At 34.2% G+C, this 24,041-nt stretch overlaps 1 protein-coding gene across 1 annotated transcript; it reads left to right on the plus strand.

Moving 5' to 3' along the window:
- Nucleotides 1-211: 211 nt before the first annotated feature.
- LOC131044047 (receptor-like protein kinase 7) lies at nt 212-4,388 on the plus strand. The gene is made up of 2 exons (XM_057977310.2): nt 212-3,181; nt 3,751-4,388. Exons 1-2 carry the CDS (start codon nt 589-591, stop codon nt 4,155-4,157), a joined length of 3,000 nt encoding a protein of 999 aa, XP_057833293.2. The 5' UTR covers nt 212-588; the 3' UTR covers nt 4,158-4,388.
- The last annotated feature ends 19,653 nt before the right edge of the window (nt 4,389-24,041 follow it).

Genomic DNA, 24,041 nt, shown 5'->3' on the forward strand with positions numbered 1-24,041 from the left:
AACTAAATTATAAATTGTAATCTTAAACATTATTGTATAATTAAATCTTAAAAAGGCCTATCCATCGTTATTAATAACTGTGACGAATCATATTAGATCTAAAGTAAAAATTATGTAAATACGAAATTATTCTTTGCTATGACGTTTCATGTTCGTCTTTCCACAAAGGCCAGTTATTCTCGTCTTGCTATGGTCCACTCTCTCTATCAACAGGAGCAAATACGTCACTCAACTCGTTAGTCAATGCAAAACGCCTACCGAAAGTAAAACAGTCTCATTTCAAATCTGGTGCATAAAACCGACTTCTACACATCACGTTTAATGCGGGCTTTGGTCGGTTCGCCTGTCATACCTTCGATTTACACGGCCTCTGACATAAATGAGACCATACTCTCTGGCAGTAAATTTTAGTCGAAGTACACTTTAGTTGAAGCAGTTCTTCAAATGATCTGATTTTTCCCCATTTCCAAGTCTTCAACCAGGTCAAATGATTGTTCTCCTTTTTCTTTGAAATTTTAATAAGCTGCTCAAATTCAGGACCTGCCTTGCAGTCCTCTCTTCACAAATTTCTCAAGCAAAGAGAGAAGAATGGAGCAAACTCTTCTGGTTTGGATCTTAGGCTTTCTTTCATTGAGCTTCACATTGATTGATGGTGTCCGAGCACATCCCCAAGAGGCTCAGATTCTTCTTCAAATGAAGCAAAAGTTCCAAGATCCCCAAAATGTATTGAACAATTGGAATGACTCCAGTGATGCTCCCTGTAATTGGGAAGGAATAACATGCAACAGTCAGACAGGCATGGTGATTGAAATCGCCTTCGAGGGCATATCTCTCAAGGGCTCTCTTGATGCCGTAATTTGCAATTTAGAAAGCTTGGAGATGATTCATTTGCCCTTCACTGACCTGAATGGTAGTTTACCATTGATGGAGAATTGCAGCAAACTTCATTACCTGAACCTTACGACAAATTCTCTGTCCGGGAGTCTACCGGATTTCACTCCGCTGAAATCCTTGCAGGTTCTTGATTTGACCACCAATGAATTCTCTGGAGAATTTCCTGAGTCTTTGGGAAATTTGTTTGAGTTGAGATCACTCAATCTTGCTGAAAATGATTTCACTGCAGGACCTATACCTTTAAAGCTCAAGAATCTGACGAAACTCAGGGAGCTCTACTTAGCCGACTGTAATTTGATAAGAGAAATCCCGCTTTTTATCTTCAATTTCACAGATCTGGGCCTTCTGGATCTTTCCAACAACCATTTGAGAGGTTCTATTCCAAAGGAGATTGGCAATCTGAAGGAACTTTACCAATTTTACCTCTTCCTTAATGACCTCAGTGGCGGTATTCCTCCAGAAATAGGCAACCTCACATTACTGCAGTACTTTGATGCATCGCAGAACATTCTCACCGGCAGCATTCCGGAAGAGATTGGAAATATGAAAGAACTGGTGGTCCTTTTGCTGGACAGAAACAATCTTTCAGGCCAAATTCCTGAAAGCATAGGCGAGATCCCGTACCTGCAAAGCTTGTCTCTCTATCAGAATAGACTTACAGGCCCATTGCCGCCGAAGCTCGGCAGTTTATCCAAATTCAACACAATGGACGTGTCGGAAAATCGCCTCAATGGCACGCTACCAAAGGACATCTGCAAAGGAGGCAACATGCAGTACTTTCTTGCTCTTGAAAATTTTTTCACCGGAAACTTGCCGGAATCCTACGGCAGGGACTGTAAAAGTTTGATACGCTTCAGAATCAATAAGAATAATCTAAGCGGCAAGGTACCTGATGGTATTTGGGGTCTGCCGCATGTGAAAATTCTCGATCTGAGCTCTAATGAGTTTGAAGGCGGAATTAGCTCTGAGATCAGAAATGCAAAGAATTTATCACAGCTGTCGATTTTCGCTAATAGATTCTCTGGCAGCCTGGTACCGGAGATTGGCATGGCGTTGCAGTTGTTCAAGATTGAAGCCAACAATAATCGACTTACTGGTTCCTTACCCAAGGAAATTGGTAATTTAACTCAGCTGGATGTTTTGAATTTGCAGGAAAATATGCTGGAAGGTTCAATCCCTGTTGAAATAGGTCTCTGTAATTCTTTATCCGTCATAAGCCTCGCCGGAAATCACTTTAAAGGTCCGATTCCGGAGACGCTGGGATCTATTCAAAACCTGAACTCCCTGAACCTTTCCAACAATGAGCTCTCGGGTTCGATCCCGGCGAGCCTTGGTTTATTGAAGCTGAGTTCGGTTGATTTCTCCAATAATCGGTTAACCGGCCCGGTTTCGCATTCGCTTCTCAGCGTAGGAGACAGCCAAAGCTTTGCAGGCAATCCAGGGCTCTGTACCGAAGTTTCTAGTATCCGCAGTATTCTCAGAGTCTGTTCGGTTTCTCATGACAAGCTTGAAGTGAAAAGAACGAAATTTGCGTCTGGTTTCATCGTCGGTGTAGCTACGTGCATACTTGTGATGGGGCTCATACTTCTTCACCGGTACCGTCGCAACCTGCCAGCCTCCAAGGCAGAAAATTCATCATGGAGTTTCAAAGCTTTTCATAATTTGAGTTTCAGTGCAGAGGAGATCTCCGGGGTTTTATTGCGGAAGCAGAATGTAATCGGCAGAGGCGCTTCAGGCACGGTATATCGCGTGGATCTACCGAACAACGAAGTCGTAGCAGTGAAGCACTTGTGGACAAGCAGCAAAATGGAGGAGGATGCAAACAATTTTGACAATCGTCATCATAATAAGCAGAATGTCTTCAGAGAACATGAAGATCGACAGGCCAAGGCAGAGGTCGAAACCCTTGGAACAATTCGACACAAGAATATTGTGAAGCTTTACTGTTACCTGTCAAACAGCCACTCAAATCTTCTGGTTTATGAGTACATGCCCCAGGGCAACTTATTTGATGCTTTGCACAGCGATGATGGAAGAGGAGGTCATGTTTTGGATTGGCCAGCGAGATACAGGATTGCGTTAGGAACAGCCAGGGGACTGGCGTACCTTCATCAGGATTGCTCCCCTGCAATTGTTCACAGAGACGTGAAGTCTACAAATATCTTGCTGGACAACTTTTACGAAGCAAAGGTTGCTGATTTTGGCGTTTCGAAGGTTCTCCAAGCTAGCAGAAAAGGAGCCGATTCTGGAACAGGCTTCGTAGGCACTCATGGCTACATTGCTCCTGGTAAACATTGTCTCCTCCATTCTCTTCCATTTCTTACAGATTTCAGCTCCACGTCAGGATTTTTAAGGAATGCTTGCCCTTCAAAGATTTTCATAGTTTTCCTTATACTTGTTTCCAATGGCCTTTTCACTGTATTTTCATTATAGTTGTTGTACAAAGTTGCAGTACTTGATCTTCAAGGGTTATGTATTGTACACAGAATTCCTCATTTTAAGTGTTTCTTGGTCGCATTCTTTGACTTTAACAAATCTTAAATGACTTATTTACAGATCTTTAGTATTTACGATCCTACTCATATTTAAAGAGGAATGACTCTGTATTGAGAAGTTGCAATCAGTTTCTTCCAAAAGTCCCTTTACATGAACTTTCTTTGTAACTGCTACAGATTTGAAGTGCTTTAACCTTTAAAGATCCGTTTTGCATGGATTTCATAAACTATTTAATTTGTCTAATTTGAGCTTCCAAGGTATTCTGTACAAGATTTTTCACCATAATTTGCAGTAGCTGACCTCGAAAGTTATTCTTTTCAAGCTTTCTTTTTATGCAACTTTTGTGTATTCTTTCTGCAGAATATGCGTACTCTCTGAAGGTGACAGAGAAAAGCGATGTGTACAGTTTTGGTGTGGTTTTGCTGGAGCTCATAACTGGAAAGCGCCCAAACGAGCCAGAATATGGCGAGAACAGAGATATTGTATACTGGTTAACTCGCAAGATTTCTAGCAAGGAATCTACAGTGGATGTCCTCGATTCAAAGATTTCCATGTCGTTTGAGGAGGACATGATAAAGGTGCTGAAAGTTGCAATGCTTTGCGTTCAGAGACTGCCAGCTTTGCGGCCGTCCATGAGAGAAGCCGTGCAAATGTTGGTCGATGCAGATCCTTGCTCTATCAGTAATTCCAAGACAACCTTGAAACAGCAAAACGACTCGACGGAAGTTAAGTCGGATTTGACCTTTCAGTTTTCACGTCAAATGTAGACATTTTTCACTCTCTTGAGAATTAGTGGGTCATCGTCACTCGCAACGTGTGGCTACTAAAAACAAAATGGGCACATGCATTACAAATTAATTGTACATTCATGTAAGAATCTAGCTGTCTGTGTTAACACAATATTATGTATATATTTTTTAGTTCCTGCTGACACGCAGGATACTAACGGATGAATTTCACAATTTATGCGTGTCTAATCAAAGTTAAAGATTTTAGAACTTTTAAGCTGGCCAAATGTTTTCATATTTAAAGAGATTTAATAATTAACATAAAATTATTTATCATTAATATAATTGGTACTTGCTGTTGAATTTTTTTTTGTGTGTAAAAAAAAATCAATGAAAATATATATAATAGGTATATTGTTTTGAAAAGTTGATCTATAGCATTAAATAGAAAAAAGTACGATCCGATAAGGATAAGATCTCAAAAGGCGTTGGGATTTAAATTTCCATTAAATTTGGATTAATTGACATTAATTGAAATTAATGCCCAATTATCCAGAGAGTAAAATGCCCAATTATACAGAACTCTCTGGAAGGCGCAAAATGCAGGTAACCCTCGCTTAATTCACAACTTTTTCCTGCAGAGCTTTTGCTTTATCCTCAATAGTAGAAATGAAGCTAATGAAAGAGTCTTTGATTTGAGAAGTAGGCACATAGAATTCAGAGGTAAGCATTCCATCTGCTACAAACTTCTTTTTCCCCGCTTCCTCATGAAATTGTTAACTCGGGTGAATTAATATTTTTTTTAAAAGGAAAAATTGATATTTTTCTGCACTAATATTAATGAAACTATTGACATGAATTCTGAGTTTATGCCTAGACATTTGTATGTAAAACTTTTTCATTTCCCTTTTGGTTCTCTGATGCATTTGTTAAAATGCTTGACACGCTATTACAAAGCTGTAGAGTAAATCAGAAATGAATATAGTCAAAATCCCTAAGAAATTATGGCTTGGAATGATAGTTTAACTCTATAATCTGTGCATACGTTTACGCTTGAATTTATTTCCTTTTCGATAGCCCATCGTGAGCAGAAGCATAGGCTCCTACGGTAGCCCTTTCATTCTCCAAACCATCTTCTGTGTAATAACAACAGTTGTGTTGAGAGACAATGCAAAAATTCCCAAATATTCTAATATGTCCAGCATTAAAAAAATTAGAACTCGCATATAATCAGAAACCCACCACTGCAAGCACAAGGTAATATCAAATGCTCCTCTGCCAATAAACCAACTTCACCCAACACAGAAATTGGAGTTGACTCCAAGCAAATTCTGCAGTTTGGATCAAACTGTTGCCCCTTGTCATTTTCTCTTCAGACAATTGCACCCGAAATAGAACACTAAGCTTATAATACATGGATAGTTTTAAAATTTGAAGGTTAATATAATTTAAATTTTTATTCTCTCCAAATATATTCACCATTTGAAAATGAAAATTTACTTGATTTTCAAAGAACACTGTCTTCCCGAATAAGGGGATGTTTTGCATAAAACACATGAAATGGATTTAAAAACATTAAAAAATTACTCTTATATTATGATCATACTTTGGAAATGGAAAATCCAGTATTTCAAAATTTCCAAAAACGTATGCTTCATTAAGGATCCTTGGCTTAATATTTGTTATACAAAATTACCATGCAATTGTTTTATACCAGAACTGACAGAATTCAGCTAAAAACATCACCAAAATGATAGAATTAAAACCACCCACCCTGGCCTAATTTCTATAGCAATTTTGAATCAGTCTTTAGGGTTCAAGGCTATATTAGTGTGTTAGCATCCTCCTTTCTGTGGCATATGTACTGTAGGTTGCTACTAGAACATATTGTTGTAATGGGATTTTTTTCCCATAGTAAATCTTACCTTCTATACTAGTAGATTAGGTTTAAAAGAATTTGTAAGGTATTGTAACTTCAAATTTTCATGGTAAAGCATGTCTTTTAGTGATTAATCACCTTCAGTGGTTAATAAAGAGCACATATATTTTGTGAAGTTTGTTTTATATGGCTGAACAAAGAAGACAAAATTTACGATAGATACAGATTCCTTTGAACCTACCCAGAAACAGATTTAAAACAATGAGACTTGTAGCATGATTTATAACAGAGAATAACAAACCATTCATTAAAATTTAATATTGCAATGCATCTTCTTTAAGCCCTGAATAAAGTAAGAATGTTTTGTATTCACTTAAACTGGCCTTTTTATTAAGGTTTCCCATGGCAACTCAAAAGCCAAAATGAATAAATGAGAGAATAAATAAATTTCAAACTATTAAAATAAGGTACGGAATCTCCTTACATGATTCTCTGCCAACTTGCGTTTCTGCCTGTGTTCATGAGGAAGTGAAAGAGTTCAAGGATGAAAAATCCAGGAGGACGGTTTGATGTAGGTGTTTAGGCATAAAAAAATTCAAATATAAGAAGACTGTATAAAGTGATGTGAGCCGCACAAAATAACACCATTAGAAAGCCAAATAGACACATGAAAATGTTTTCCTTTTATCAGCTTCAATAAATGTACTATGTAAAACCCTACACTTTGGAGAAATTACTAAAACTTGAATTAAATAAATCAATAGATACAAGAAGACTGTTAAAAGAAATTTAAATTGTAGCAGCAGAGGATTGCATTGATGATGTCATATGAATCAACCTCAAGAAGCCCATTTTTTGTGAATGCTATATGACCACTAATTCCCTTGAAATTATTCTCTGCTTCTATCTTAAACATGGCATTCCCTTCCTAAACAATATGGGCATCCATTGAAGACTTTAATTCCAATTCAGTATGGTTGTTGACTCGTAACAGAGCATCAATCGCTCTATGCCTTCACTTGCAGTGGGTCACTACCAATCATGTGTTGCATTGACATGGTCTACGTCCATCGATGATTCCTGGTTTTCATTGGCTACATCAATGCAACAAACTTTACAAACGTTAGTCATGTGAAGATACACAATTCTTGTCATGAAAGTCATTCAAATGATTCAAATAAACCAGATAATCAAACAATCTTGATCAATTCATCTCAAACTATTTCAAAGATTGATGCAGTCAAAAGATTGAAAGAATCAAAGAACTCTGCTCACTTTTTTTGAATTTTAGTTGACATTGAGCCAAATCATTGAACCACAATAATAGACAATTTCATTCTTAGTAAACCACATCATTAGATCTCTAACTTACCGAAATGGTGTTGTTCACAGTTACATGAGTAGAGGCACTCAAAACAAAGGCACAATAAAAAAAAAATCAAATAAACATGAGTGGACATGCAATCTTGCATGTCTACACTCTGGACATGACCACAGGCAGCAACGCCTGAGTCTTACACCTAAAAGATATACATATGCAAAATCATAACTAAAATAAATACATATTCAAAATCATATGGAACATGAGTTTTGAAAATGACCGCAACTTTACATCTGTTTTTTAGGGGTTTGAAATATATGCATGGCATGAGTTCGCCCCTTCTCGAAATCATTAATGTTGGCACTAGGTTTTATTGTCTTTTTTAAACTTCCCCCAATCTTTTTAAACCCTAGTTTCTAAGAATATTAGGTCCCAATTCTGGAAAATCTTGCCCCGTATATTACTTAATCAAATTAAAATCCAGATATATAATTAAGTATAATAAATCCGATATAACATGTTTTTACTTTTGATTAATTATTATGTTGGACCAAACATGTATCCAATTTTCTGAATGGACAATACCTTCTTTTGTCCCCTTCTTTTTAGGCTTTCCCAATGCCTTCCACCTGATAGTTGTTTTTAACATTTAGAATGGTTTATAATATACATAAAATTATTTAAAAATTTAATTATAAAATTTTATTTTATATCAATATATTGAATATATTTTATCAGAAAATAAATAAAAAATTGATTTACTATCATGACATATAAAGTTAAATTTTAGTTTATGAAATGAAATTTTATTAATTTTATTGGTTTTTAAATGTTTTATAGTGATTGGTGTGATATTAAAAGTAGAAATAATATTAATCATTTTTTATATTAGTCAATTTTATTATAATATATTTCAAAATTTATTTTTTAGAAAGCAATGAAATTTATTAAGAAAATTACATAATTTACTTTTTAATTTATTCCATAGAAATATAAACTATGTAGATATATATGTTTGATAGAGGGAATTTTGTTCATATATACCATCGCATCAATGCATTCATTTATAATTTAAATAGATGTGGGCATCTTTTTGATCGCACACACTGACAACTGTAAATATAAATATATATTTTTTATTAATTTTTAATTCACAAAATTTAAGTTTGCCATGTGCAGGAGTAGTTTCACCCATGGCAAATAGAAAACTAATTCTTTAAATGAGATATGCACACTGAAAAATGTAAATATAAATATATATTTTTTATTAATTTTAAATTCTCAAAATTTGAGTTTGCCATGTGCAGGGGCAATTTCACCCATGGCAAATAGAAAACTAATTCTTGAAATGAGCTATACACATGTGCAGCGGCAGTTTCACCCATGGCAGTTAGAAAACTAATTCTTTAAATGGGCTATACATACAAAAACTCATTTTTTGTTAAAGAATCTCGTCCACTCCTTTGGAATGAGTGTAAATGCAAATAATGCCAATTTCAATTTATTTATACACTTACTATGAAAATTATCATTTTATACAATAATAATCAAACAATATGCAACACTTTATGCCCACCCATAAATATTTAAATAATTGCATACTTTTAAGTTTTAAAATATGAAATTCTTTATAAAAAAATGATATAAACAGTAAAATAGTGTGCTAGTATTAGTCAATTGAGATGATTCCTTGTCATTATTAAATGTATGATGTGGGAAAGAAAGAAACTTGGGCTTTTATTCTTATTATTGTTTAAAAAAAAATATTTTTTATTAAAGTAAATTTTAATACATAAAGCATTTAATCTTGCAGGATTTCATTTACAAATATTCCCAGTCAAATTGGCTATACTCCAGGTATGTGCAAGCTCCATGATATATGTTTCCCAATCAATATGTGCAGGCTCCATGATATATGTTTCCTAGTCAATGAGCTTACCAATTTAGCAAACAAAAAGTGGTACCATTGTTTATAAGTTTACCAAACAAAAAAATGAAACTAGATGTCACTATTGACATGAATGATGAGACATAAAATAGCTTAGAATTACCTTTCCTCTTCCACAAGCATAGACTTCTTGTGTGGTGCATATTGAACCGGAGCCCACATCTAATCTAGGCTAAGCCTTCGTGACATAAGCCAACATATCTCTCTACTAAATGGAATCCACTTGTGACTAACAAACTAGATTTATGCTTACTATGTTCCACACCTACTCGATCTTGTTCAACAGATTTTTTATATCCACCTTTGGCTTCTACTACAACTTGTTCATATTCTTACTTTTTCCCTTCTACTTTCCACATTCTTCACTCTCGACAGGAACATGAAGCTCTGCATCTCTTGTTTACTTTGTGTTCATTACTACTTCAAATTATATTTAAAAAAATATTCATGGGATATTTAAACAAGAAAGCAAGTGAATAAAATGAACAAATGTAAGTTTGCAGTGGATCAAAATAGTCTAGGAATTTAATTTCGTATTTTTATTTTCAATATATTTTACAAATATCCTTATAATGACTAGTGAGAACATTACATTAGATAGAAAAAATATTTATAGAGTGTTTATTAAAATATTATAGTGGAGAGGAGCCACTATGTGCACACCCTAATTTGGCAAGTCTACGTGGAGTGTCATGTGGACCTCCAAGCTGATTTTTTTAGCCCTCCACGTAGACCGCTAACTCAACAATCAAAAAACATTTATTTTTTCACAATAAACTACATTTGCCACGTGTTGCAAGCCAATTTGTTCAAGGTGTCTAATTTTTCCCAAAAGGGTGCGCTAACCGAAACATTCAAGGACCCACCCCATCAACTTGGTTGTAAATTTGTTCGAAGTTGACATGGTGGCCACGTGGCATTTGACCACATGGCAACCTTTCTATCCAACTTGTCTACATTTGTGACTGCCTACACTCCTCCTAGCGGCCGAGAGGTGGTAGCGGGCTCCTACAACGGCCGCTGGTGGCCAGTGGTTTAAAGACCGTCAGGTGCATGCGAACCCTGAAAGTAACTGCCAAGGCTCTCGTGGCAGTCTTGGAGACCGCCAGTGGCTCCAAGGTCATCGTGGTTAGGGCGTCGGCCTAGGAAAGCCATTAAACTACCCTAAAATATATATATTTTTTAAAAATTATTTTTTTCTCGAAAATTGTGCCCAAGAAGGGCAAAAATAAAAAATTTGCTAGAGCCACAGTTGTCCAAATTGGACAAATTTTATATGAAAATGGGGGTTTTGGGGTGTTTTGAGCTTAACGGCGATGTTCGTTTAAGACCAAAATGCCCAGAAACAAAGAAGCACCCCAGATCCAAATTATTAAAAAAAAAAAAAAAAAAGTCTGAAAAAGCTTGAAACCCTCCTCCAAAAAATCTTCTAAAAAATTAGGAACAAGTAGCAACAGATATAGGCTCTGATACCATGAAGAAGTTAATAAATACAACTTTAGAGATCCCAAGAACACCTACAAGCAAAATACATGTCACAAGAGAAGAATGGAGGCAAAAAACAATAATGGCTCTGAAGAAGAAGATTATCATTCAGAGAGGGAATGAAATAAAAAAGTACAATATAATCTTTATAAAAGGAGAATATGCAACCCTAAAGAAACCCTAAAGGGATAAAGTGTATTTAAAATACCTACCATATTATTAAATGCCTAAGTTTAGCCTAAGCGTGGAGTATAATAGACTAATAATTAAATAAATAATTATTAGCTAATACAAGATAACTCTAACAATTTCTTTATCGCTCCAGAATTTTTATTTTTGGAGGTTGTTGGTAAGTTTATTTCTACTTGCATTTAATATATTATTATATTACATTATAAGCACTTAGTTGGAACAAGCTCATTATATAATTGTGTCAATTTTTGTCATACATTTGTCTTAAGCACCTAATTGACACTCATCTATCTAGTCAATTATTTTATCATGCTAGTTTATCGACTCAATGTTAGGATTTGTGTTGTACACCATTGCATAAATTGATTTATCATAATGTAATTCAATAGTTATTTAGATGTCCAGTACATCTAGGACATGTGGTTAGCCACACTAGGTAATTATTTGGATCCATTTGTAAAGTTGTATTGTAACATTGAGTTAATTATTTTATGTGTGGGAGACAAGATAATTATTTAATATTTAGAAAAATATATTGAATAATATAAAAATTTAGTACCCAATATTAAATCAAGGGCCAATATTTTTGTGTTTTCCTGGTTTTGAGGCACATGGTTTTATCTTACTACTTGGGTGCATTTGTGCGATCTTGTTTGTACAAGCAAACACATGATTAGTGGTTAAGGTTGGTTGGCTCAGTGGGATGTCATATTATTAAGTCTTTATAAAGAGTGCATATGTGGAGCATGGCATGAGATGTGCGGAATCATACTTGGAAACATGGAGGATACATTGGAGAGGCTTGTTGTTTTAGAAGTGTCCATTGTAACTCTATAAGTGCATGCATTATTTATTTGTTAAATAATAGATGGAGAATGGATGATTTTAGAGGCTAGGGTTTGTTCTCTTGAGGGTTTTCCCAAGGTATATCTTGTTGTATTATTTTGTAAGCTTGTATGCATGCTTTTCTCTTATAGGATTCTTTAGAAAATGGATTAAATGAACTAGGTATTGTTTCTTTATATCCTAACACTTAGTTGTACCTATTATGCATGTCTAGCTTTAATTGGTTCAATTTATTATGGATATTTACCATTAGTTAGTTTTCACCTAAGTTCATAGATTACCTTTCTCTATATAAGAAATGCTTATTTGTATTTTGTAACATTCTTTCACCAGCTATTGATACAATTATTTTGTTGGCTTATTTGTCTGAGTCTTTCATTAAATTTATTTAGATATATTTATAAAAAGTTTGTTGGGTTGAAGGTATTTTTGATATGTGGAATGTTATATTATTCCCACACTTATAATATGTAAAAAGAATGTGAAAGAAAAAAAAGCAAGAGAGGATAGGGTGAGGTTAAAATAGAAAAACAAGTAATGTAAAAAATTGGTGGGTCTATATGTTGATGTGAGTTTTGAGTTCACTCGACACTTATAAAATTTGACTTGAAAATGAAGTTTATTCACTTGAAATATTGATATTGTTTCAATCCCAAGGCTTGGAATGTCTTTGTTAGACCCTGTGGTTTAACTCAGTAAACATGCATAAACTATTTTTACGAGGGGATTCAAAAATAATCTCTCTAGAATAGACAAATATTTCACACGTTAATTATTTCAACTTATCCCTTTTTAAAAAATTAAAAAAAAAAGCAAATGAGCATGAAATAAAACAAATTACTATCTACTGTGAGCTTCATAGTTAAATGCCCTTCTGAAATGACTGAAAATGATAAAGAAGAACTTTCATGAACAATCAAAAACTTTTCTCAATCATTCACAAAATTGTGCAATCTTTAGGAGAATATTGTAATTGACAAAGAAAGAGATATGACACACTAGAAAATTTGCGCAAAGTCATCTATTCCTTTACCAAAACAATGAGTTACAATCAGATTTTTACCATTGATTGACTCTAAAGCTTTATCACATCAAACACTTGCAAAGAAAGAGCACAACTGAGATAACTACTATCGTAAGAGAATTAAGAACATAGAATCAAAATAACAGAGCTCTTTCAAGTCTACAACTCTTAAACTGTTCAAAAATAAAGAGTTCATCTGCTTTTATAGCAGTATTACAGGAAAAGACAAAATTGCCAGGTGGACTGTCAGAACTTAGACTTAGTCAACAACTTTTTTGGTACCAGATTTACATATAACCTGCTATTGTGACAAACATTTTTCAAAGTTATCCAATACTTGGGCTACTTCATCACTTTCACTAAACTTTACAGTAGAAAAATTATGTTCCTGAATTGGACAAGCGCTCCACAAAGGTTCAATATTTTGCTCCCATTGGGTAACTCTTTCATCATATTCTCCTGCTATGGCTTGTAACTGTCTGGTATCTCTTAAAATTTGTGGGCTATTGTACTTGGTGGGATCACATAGTCTCCTATCTCAGGCTTCATCGAACTCTTGAATCATTCCTTCTTCTCCCAAACATATTGCGTCTTATATCAATCTTTTCATTAATATTTGTATGAGCATAGTATTCTGTTGCTTGATACCTTCAGCTGCTTTTCCCGCATCTTGCAACTTATTAATACCATTTGGCAATCTCTCCAGTTGCCAAGTGTTTGAATCAGTCCACATTCACAACTCTTGTAGTTGTTTCGCATTCATTATTCCCTGCTCTATGACTTCATCCTCAGTCATATCCCCTATTTCTAGCAATCTAGTATTTTCCCTTTCAATCTGCTCCAATACCTCTTCATGTTTGCCTTGTACTCGAGCTATTATTTTGATCAACTTTCCCCACATGAAATATCTAGTTGCTTCTACTTGGAGTGAGGATTAGTCCAAGTTAATACACCATTTATCCATTCATCCACCAGCTCTTCTTTCCACTTTAGGGTATTAATAGCTTCAGCTTCTTCTTCTGACATCAATACTAGGTGTTGAGGGATTGTCTGTAAACTTGTTCTTGGTCGGATAATCCCTTTGATAAACTGCACTAATTTTTCTATTTGGGCCTTTTTCTCTTTGATCTTCTTCTAGTCCCTCTACGGCCTATCCTCTGTAATAGCCACAGCTTCTCGGGTAAACCTTGTATCTTCAAACCTAGAAGGTTGACCTAATTGCACCATTGTAATATGATAATCCTGAGTAGTTAACTCTTCATCTCCTTTATCATCTATAGGCTCTTCTATGTACAATTCTTGTTCTCCCTCTGGATTAAGCCGTGTAGCATATCTAACTTTCACTTTCTTTCTTTTCTTTGCGTTGGGTGCCTCTGCAAGAAAACTATTGAAATCTAATGGAACTACTTCTACTTCTTCACGAGGTACATTTTTCTGTTGTAACCAATTAGGGATATTCCCACTTTCCATACTTGCTAAAAACTTCCTCTTGTGGGGTGTTTCACCTCTCTCTTCATCTTCTCGTAAACTTACTTTGGATTTTTCTTGAGTGATGTTTTTTCCTCTATTTACCTCGAGATTTTTCATCAGATTGTTATGAAGTATTTCCTCCTCACGGTGCTCCTTTTCCATTTCTTGATTCAATCTGTCACCCACTACATTTGGTGGGTTATCCATAATTGCCTTATCATTTTCACTGCCTTTCCCTATTTGGGAACCTTGCGGTAGTTCTTATGTTTCTTGCTGCAACATTTTTGTCATTTCTATATTTTGAACTTTACTTGGCTCTGTTTCATTTTCAGTCTGCTTTTCTTTTTCACCTGAACCTCGTGTTTCCTTATTTTCCTCCACTTGCTCTCCATGGCTAATTCGCCTAAGTGTTGGGTTTTCACTCATTTCTTCATGCTCTTCTGCGGGTGGATCATCATCTTGCGGTAGCACACCTTGATCATTGACCTTTTCACCCCTTAACTCAATGGGCTCCCCATCCAAATTTACTAAATTTTCTACCATGCTTTGGCTCGTGGTTGTTTTTTTCATAGCGGGTCCCTTTGATGTTATCTTTTACGGACCTTTTCCTTGTTCCAATTTCTTCTGCAATTCTTCTACATTACCTTTGCAATATTTTTAAAATACTTGATTAATTTCTTAGAGAAATCTTGGATCCTCTTCTTCTTCAACCGTGTTAAGCACTCTGACCAAAGCACCCAAAGTATTGTTTACGAACGGTGGTGACACAAACAACTAAGCAACAGACTGATAAGCATTTATGGGAATGGCTCGCAATATATGTTCCTGAGTTCCTTCTTTCTGATGTTCTTTGCCACTTCCCAATGTTGATGCTTGTACATTTCTACTACTTTGATCTTGTGGTTTTGCCATTTTACTTCTTGCTACTTGGTTCAAATCTGCATTTGTGGTGACTACGTCAACCCCATCTTGGTTTACATCTTCTAACACCATAGTGTCAGGTTCAATTATTTTAGTCATGTCAATACTCCTTTTGTGCAACAATAAATCGGCATCATCCTTAGTATCCTTTCTTTTCCTTTTCTTCCTTGAGGTAACCTTATATCCTTGTTTCATCAAGTCGGACTTGTATTCTTCCAACCACTTCTTCATTTCTATTAGAATAGATTGATTTACCTGTTCCATAGATATTATTTCAAGATCGTTAGGCAATAGTTTTGGGATTGGCCTCTCTTCTATCTTATTTGTTATATAATTTGGTCTCAGGAGCTCTTCATCGTCTTCCACTATCTCTGGAGGCACTTCTATCCCTGTCTTATCTTATCCTAATGTTCACAATTGGCTTAATCTTAGCCTTTTCTATTTCTTCTTCCTAACCTCTTTCTCATTTTTGTAATCTATCCAAAGGTCTTCCTGATTAGGAACATATTTTACCCTCCTAGCAATGTAGGACCGTATCTTCTTCAAAGGATCATATTTTTTTCTTTTTTACTGGAAATAGGACAAATGCCTCACCAACAAGTCCTCTTCTATCCTTTTTGCATTTTGCAACTTGTTCCACATACATAGTCACCCATTTTTACAGGAAACCTGAACCCTAGCTTTCTGTGAGAATTCAAGTAGTTGTCATGGAATTCCACCATCTTCTTGCAGAACTCTGTCAACTGTAATGCCCGCCAAAATACCCTAGAGAAAACTAATCATCTATCATATTAATTCAGATTTTTTTTAAATTAACTTTTAATAACAACTAATGTAATACATAACATCTCCATATAACTACATTCATTGACCATTTAAACATTATGAACATACATCATCTCACATTTTACTAATTTACGCAAGCAGAAATAACATAATTTCATTAACCTTTCACTACAGTACTTCAACGTCATTACTTATTTAACTTTCATAATGACAGCCTAATCACATGATAAACATATTCCATCTTGAATTAATACATCATATTATATTTCCTAATCATGAGATATGCAACCCACTAGCTTATCTATCCATTATGAAATGCATACCATTATACCATTCTACTAGCATATTGCATTCCTTCTTTAAAAATGCAAGACAACCCCATAATCCTACATTCGTTTTATGCACCAAATCCAAATGTGTTTTAACCCAACATCTCCTATCTACATGCTCTTTTCCTTTTCCATGATGATTCAATCCTAAGGCATGGGTAAAATCCATCTTTGATAATCCATTTAAACATACTTCAATCACTTCTAGTACTACCATGATCTCATTCCATATATTATGATTATCTCCTCATAATTTATAAACTATAATTCATTATTCAATCCATATGATAAACTAATTCCCCTATTTCTTTACTTAAGCATGATCAAGCACAAAATCACACTAATTCTTCAATCATAAAGTTCATTTATTGACTTACAAACCTATAAAAATATAAATCCATTACTTTCAATACAAGTACATAGCATACAACATATACAAGTCATTTACTATTTACCTAGCATGATATACATTCCATTACTATGCAAATCAATCAATTTCATATTAGCTTCATTCTAAAGCATCAATACGTTTTAATCCGATTTTCTTTTACATTCAATTCTCACATGGTCATATATGTCTCCTCCATCACGATTTACCTATTAGAAACATGATCTATTTACATTTATAATTCCTTCACAACATCATTGTTTTTACATAGCACCAAAAGCATATCCACAAGTCCAATAGTAATAGTTTCGTTTCCTAATCCAATTACACTGCAACCCCTTTCCAAACATAGTCATTCATTAAACAATAACCCCAAAGCATAATGCAAGACTCCTAATATTTTTCTTTCAATAATCCTTTTTGAATTCTATGCATACTTTTCCTAATTTCCAATGCATACAGATAGAGATATCATCATCTAAACCTTATCCATATCATATAACATCCTCAATACTTACATTTAAGATTATTTCATTTCTCAAGGTTCTTTCACATGTTAAATCACAACCTAAAGAATAACCATAAAATTCCTTTCTAACCAATGTAAGAAGATCATATTATAAATCACATCTAGTTCAATTGCAACTCCATTTCCCAATTTGGGTACATCAAAACATTCCCTTAATTTAACAAGAACATATCCATACATCTCATTGCCACATTTACAAATTATGACATATCCTAGCTACCATTTATGAACTACTTACAAATATATTTACATAACAATACATCATGAGCATATCTCTTCCTTTTAAATGATTCCATTTGCCACATACAAGATACTACATCCATGCATTCCATCATATTCATTACATAAATCTGTTACAAGGTACATCCATAATCTATCAAGAAGGAGAATCCACATACACCCAAGAGGAATCCAAGTGAACATCCCAATGGCTAAAAAGCACCAACCACCCGACCATGTGGGACCAAAGGAACCACCCCCTGTGCTAGGATATGACACAAGGTCCCAACACACACTCTAAACCTAAGCTGGTACCCTAACCAAAGAGACTAACCACACAAGGACTCTCATGCAAGAACTCACACAATACAATGAGAATAAACTCCTAGAGGCATACAATTCAACAAGACATGAAATGCATCCAATATGGCATCATCATAGATCATCAAGGGAATCACATGTAGGAGTGGAGTGTCATCACATGCCATCCTCAAAAACATAAAATCATAAGGCACTAGCCTGATGGACATGTGGAGCCATCTCAACCTATGAGAGACTAAGGGAGATTAGCTTACCATCTTCACGGCCTTCTCATGCTTATCCTAAAACATCCTCCCTAGGACTAAGTCATGAGGGTCAAATTAATTTAGAATCTTATTAATGAATCTAGCTACCCAACCCATCAATTATTAGGTTATCACTTATTTACAAATCAAGGTAAACTCCAATGTGCCCTAGTGGTCAAGACTTCATGCATCCTTACAAGGAACCTCATGCAAGCCTATCTCTCATGACCCCGGTCATCACAAGGAATCCCACTCCCCCTAACATGGATCCAAACAATAATAATCATAAGAGGCTCCAAAACCATAATCAAATCTGAGAACATACATGAATCTGAAATAATAAGCAATCCATACACAACCAACAATCTCATCTCATAAGCATGAAACATGGAAAGGTCACACATGAGAACCAACACCAGTGAGCCTCTTTGCCAAAAAAAACATCATAAGAGCCATAATAAAATCCATACAAATCTGAAATGAGTCATCAAATAGTCTCAGCAAGGCCAATTCACTTACTGGCGCAAAATCACAAGAATCTCAATCTCTCTCTCGATGCATCAACAAGAGAAGAAGCGCAAATAACTCAAATGGAATAAAAAGCATACAAAACTCATAAATATTTCATATGAAGACATCACCAATCATAAATCAACATTATACAACATCATAAATGCCCTCAAAAAGCCTCTGGTATGGCCCAAAATTCAACTAACATCAAACAGACTTCAATCGAGACAAAACCCTAAAAATACATAGAATGGTACATAAATTCTCTGAAGTGGCGCATATGACTGATACTTTAGCACATCTGGGTGATATTTTAGTGCATGTGGTAATTATTTTAGTGCATATGGTCATTCTTTTAGCGCATGGGAAAAAGTGTAAATTTTGGCAGAATACTACTTAAGTGTGGGATCCAAACTACTCGAAATATAATGAGCCAAATATGACACATTTATACTCGTTGAAATTGGAACAAAATGAACTACAAGAATATGTGAACAAAATAAAATAATAAAATTCACCCAAGGAACTCCAATTGAAAACATAATGCAGACTTCAAGAGCGAAAAACATCTCCAGTAAGTTCAGAAAACCATCAAACACCAAATCTTGACTCCAAATCATGAAATAGAATCAACAAACATATAAATAAAAATAATAAACTTATTTCAAACATAAAAACACATTAAAACAAGGTAAATATAAAATATCTCAGAAGGAGATGAGTCCTGTGAGTCTTCCTAACGGCAAGGCCAGACTAGAAGCTCACAAGGCTCTCTCCTCTCAACTCCACAAACTCCCTTAAATCTTTAACAACATGAAGGAAATATCCAAAACAACAATAATCAAATAGAATCACATCATAAATGAAAGAAATATCAATACATATAAATCCCATGTCGTGTATTCACGACAACCACAGAAAAGATAACTTCCAAACTGTCATCCAAATAAAGATCTCATAACCCATGGAATTCTCAATCATTTCCATTAAGAATAGAGAGAATGAAATGAACTATTTCCTTATTCCCCACACAAAACATTCACGGAGTAAACACTTGCAGACAATAAGAACAAAGATAAACAACAAGGGTATGGCCTCCAACCTGTAACCCTTGTGATGGTAGGTCGCTCAAGGAGAGCCCACAAATTTTGCAATCCAAATCCAAACCCAAATCTCTTCCAAACCCAGTCCAAGAAATCCACCGAGAATCTAAAGCCAAATAATGAAACCCATGAACAATGACAGGGAATCCATTAAAAAGAAACAATAAAAAAGAAACCCTAGAAAACTAACCGATAGGCTAATTCCATTTTGAAATATTTTTCCCCATATCCTATGGTTTCCCCAAAATAAAATCCTACAACAGGAGAATAGGGTAGGTAGGAAATACTAACATATATTATAAGTAGGTGGGATAAATATATTTTAATATCCCAAGGTATAACTACCATACCACCAAGTAAATATTAGTATTTAAACTATAGCCCTAGGAATTATTATTTAATACATTATGAACTATAGTTATTTTTAATTAAATACTTCGCTAATAGAAAACATAATTAAATAAATCAACCATTAAATAATTTATTACTTCCAATATTAAATATTAATTAATATTTAGACTATAATCCATAATCAATCATTAATTAAATAATCTTTACAAAATTATTAATTAAATAAATACTATAATTCTAAAAATCATAAATCAAATAATCAAAAGTTCAAATAGCTTAAATCAGATAATTAAAAATAAATAATACTAACTATCAAATCTCTCAACAAATAGACAAATAATCCAACGCCACATAAATAACCATGTGACAATAAAATCAACCACAACATAAATAATCCTCATATCAAAAGAGTCAATCAATTCTTTACATACTCCCAAAACTGAAAGAGCCAAGCTGGTAACTGACATGACCAATTGCGCCTAGTGACAACTTAAACCTCGAGTATGTGAAGGGAACTCATGTCATCTCCGAACCACATAAGCTATTGGAATTAAAGACATGCTCAGACCTATGAAGCTAGGTGGAGTCGATGTCTAGTACCTACAAGATCTTGTAACCACAAAACGATAATACAACATATACATATATATCATAACAGGCAAGTGATAAAGAGTCGCGACGACACATCCCGCTCGCAATGAGTGGTGCGGAATCGTCTCTATCACAAAGATAGTCAAACAATAGTCAGACACATCTCATAAGCATCTCATCAAATGTAATCATGAAATAGGGTTAGTGTAATCATATTCTACATCCGATCAGTGATCAATATAATCTTTCGATAATCTATCACATAGTAAGCATATAGTATCCATCAAATCACATGAATAATAATCATCCAAATCATCATAAATAGTCGAGATAAGTCTCTCACGCATGGAATAAAATTCAACTCTAATCAAAACAAGTCAAGTCAAGGGTGGACACTACATCCTCCCCCCCTTAGACTCGACTTACTCTTGGAAGTCGTAAGAGTTAGGGTGACAACTAGCACACATTAATCAAAAGCTTCCTTTTCAGATAAACATGTTGTAATATTTTCTAGCTCAAGCAAGATAATGATAATAGAATTTTCCATCTTATGCTTCAATTATTTGACATAAACATATTACCAAAGGGATAAAAGAATTACCAATTCCTAATATTTACAATACGTATACTAAATTGTTATAATATTTTCAACGGAACTTCATTTTAACCACACTAGAAAAACAAAACTATATTTTTAGTCACGGAGTTAAGCATCAATAAGCATAAATTACAATAATTCACACCAAATAAGCATAGCAACACTCCTTAACATCTAGTTGCACACAAATAGAGAGAGAGGGATATACATTTTACACAATATCTTACACATATGCACATATTATATTATTGAAGAAATCATATCATAAGCCTAAATGAGGTAAAATTTCTCCTAAATAAGCCTCTTCAGGTCAAATATATTCAAGACATCACACGATAACCAAACATATATAGCCCATTTACTAAAAGAACAAGATCCATGACATTCAAATATCCTAATTTTCTACCATGCTTCCATTGCACTGCTCTGGATACAACATTAGGTGCAACCTTTATCCAATCAAATCATTCAAATGCATCCTTAATCCATTATTTATACATGAGATATACACAAAATATTTGAAGGCAAGAAATCAACAACTGGTTTTTATTTAGCTATTCCATAAATTACAGACTTCACAATTCCAAAGCACTTCTATCTACTATAAAATTTAGAAAGTTACCAACACATTTCATCTTATTAACACCTTTCATTTACTCAACTAATATCAACATTATCTAATTGTTTGCTTAGTCTAGTGCACTTCTCCGCGGTGTCCTCCCTTGCACACACTATGAGAGGTTCGAAATGAACATGACAGAGATAACACTTGACTCAAGATAAGGGCCCACAATACATTGACACTCAAAATGACCACCATAGATAGAAAATAGAAGGTCAAAAGGAAATATCCTCAAATCAATCCATTAAATTACAAAAGAAGAAAAGTTGCCGGTGAAATCAATCAAGAAATTTAAGTGTGATAAGTGCCACCACAAGAGCAAAACAAAAGAAAGAAGAGCTCAGCTCAGTGGTCATCTCAAGAGTAAAGAAAACTCAAAAACACATTAATCCCAATGATACATCACACAAATCATAAATTAACTCAAGGAAAAATATACGACTCATCCAACCCAAATCACGAGGTGACCAACATTAGCCACACCAAAGGGAGTAACCGTTGCACAACATCCAAGGGCATAATGCCCTGAATGTGTTAGAGAGTGCGTGCCATATATTTAAGACCTTTATTTTTATTTTTATTTTTATATGTCCATATTATTTTCATCATCTTTAATGCAATACAATCTTTTATGAAAGTCTTAACAATTACACTTTTATAGGTGATGACATATGCTAGGAAGAGATGAAGAGACTAATGTACTCATACATGCACACGGAATACACTCATACTATGACTAGTGTTCAAGATATCTCATCTATTCCATGATCATATTTACCAAGTTATAATAGAAACAAGGTTAGAACTTCAATTAATCTCTTGATAATAAACTATAGCATACATCATTTCTCTCTAGGCACAACTAATAACATATAAAAAAATTAGAATGTCCTTCATAAAGTCATTAAGCAATTTAGTCAATCATATATACTAAACAAGAAAATAAGTCTCATTACTTAAGCCCACATTTTAATATCAATTTCTACTCACATCCATACCTCTTGCCAATAGCAATCTCCTAATATAGTCCTAGTTAGCTAAATTAAGGATATCACAACCCTACTTTCAAGAACTTAATTTCCTTTTTCATCTAATGTTACACAATTCCACAGATATATACATCATTCTATTCAAACACACTCCCTATCATTACTTGATTATTATCATTCATAGAATGTGTATTTTCAGCATTTCAAGGAAAATTGACATTTAGAAACCCGATACAGATTCATACAACTACTTATCATTTTATCTCGCTAGCATTTGTGAAGGAAGCACTTTCTTAATATATCCATGTAATCAATCAAAACATTTCTTAATATATCCATGTAATCAATCAAAACATTTCTACAAATCCACACATCTCCTACTCAAGACTAAAACTTTTATCTTTCCAAACCAAATAAAGACACTATGGTATCATTACAAATTCTACATATGCAATGCATCAATCCTCACTTCAATACACATATTTATATTATCTAATCTTTTAACTTATTAGTTTTGTGAAAGTTTTTTTGTTTTTTTTAAATGATGAAATATTTTATTTAATCAATTCTTCCCTTTTAAAGAACAGAGATCATGATTGCAATACTTAAACTTCAATCTTCAATGCAAATTTATTCCATCCAAACTTATCTTTAATATATGCAAAGTCATTATACCAATGATGGTTTCGATCCTTTTATTTAATATCAACAAACTCCTAAGTATTTGAATTTTTTACCCAAAAGAGAGAAGAGGAGGAAGGAAGGATACTGCTTCACAATCAATACACACACAAGTTTATGCATAGTTAGTTTGAATTTCATAGTCATGTTAGATGCAACTACTTTCATCTTTTTTTAGATATGCACTTTCAAATTTCCATAAGGTCTCCTAATTATAACAAATGCAACTATAAATCCCAAATCCTTGAACGATATTATTTTCTCAAACAATCTTTTCTTACATGCAAAATCACTCATATACAAACGACTGACAGTTCTATTGGGTACCCATACATTAATAGTTATGATACTTAAAGATAAGTACAAATGCCAAGCTAATAAGATGAGAGGGGGGGGGTGAATCATACAAACTTAATCTTCCATAAAAACAACAGATTCAACCTCGATAACATATGCATCAGTAATATAACCAAAACTGCTAAACATGCAAACTCAAAAGCATATAGACATCATAATACTCATAACACCATATTTAACATGGAAACCCAAATAGGAAAAAACCACTGTGAGATTTC

This window comes from Cryptomeria japonica, chromosome 3, assembly GCF_030272615.1.
Source record: "Cryptomeria japonica chromosome 3, Sugi_1.0, whole genome shotgun sequence".
Taxonomy (NCBI): Eukaryota; Viridiplantae; Streptophyta; class Pinopsida; order Cupressales; family Cupressaceae; genus Cryptomeria; species Cryptomeria japonica.

Excerpts from the sequence above, each read along its gene's own strand:
- LOC131044047 (XM_057977310.2), top strand. The coding sequence starts at position 589 with ATGGAGCAAACTCTTCTGGTTTGGATCTTAGGCTTTCTTTCATTGAGC. Across the intron at positions 3,182-3,750 it reads TCATGGCTACATTGCTCCTG|AATATGCGTACTCTCTGAAG; the intron begins GTAAACATTGTC and ends TTCTTTCTGCAG.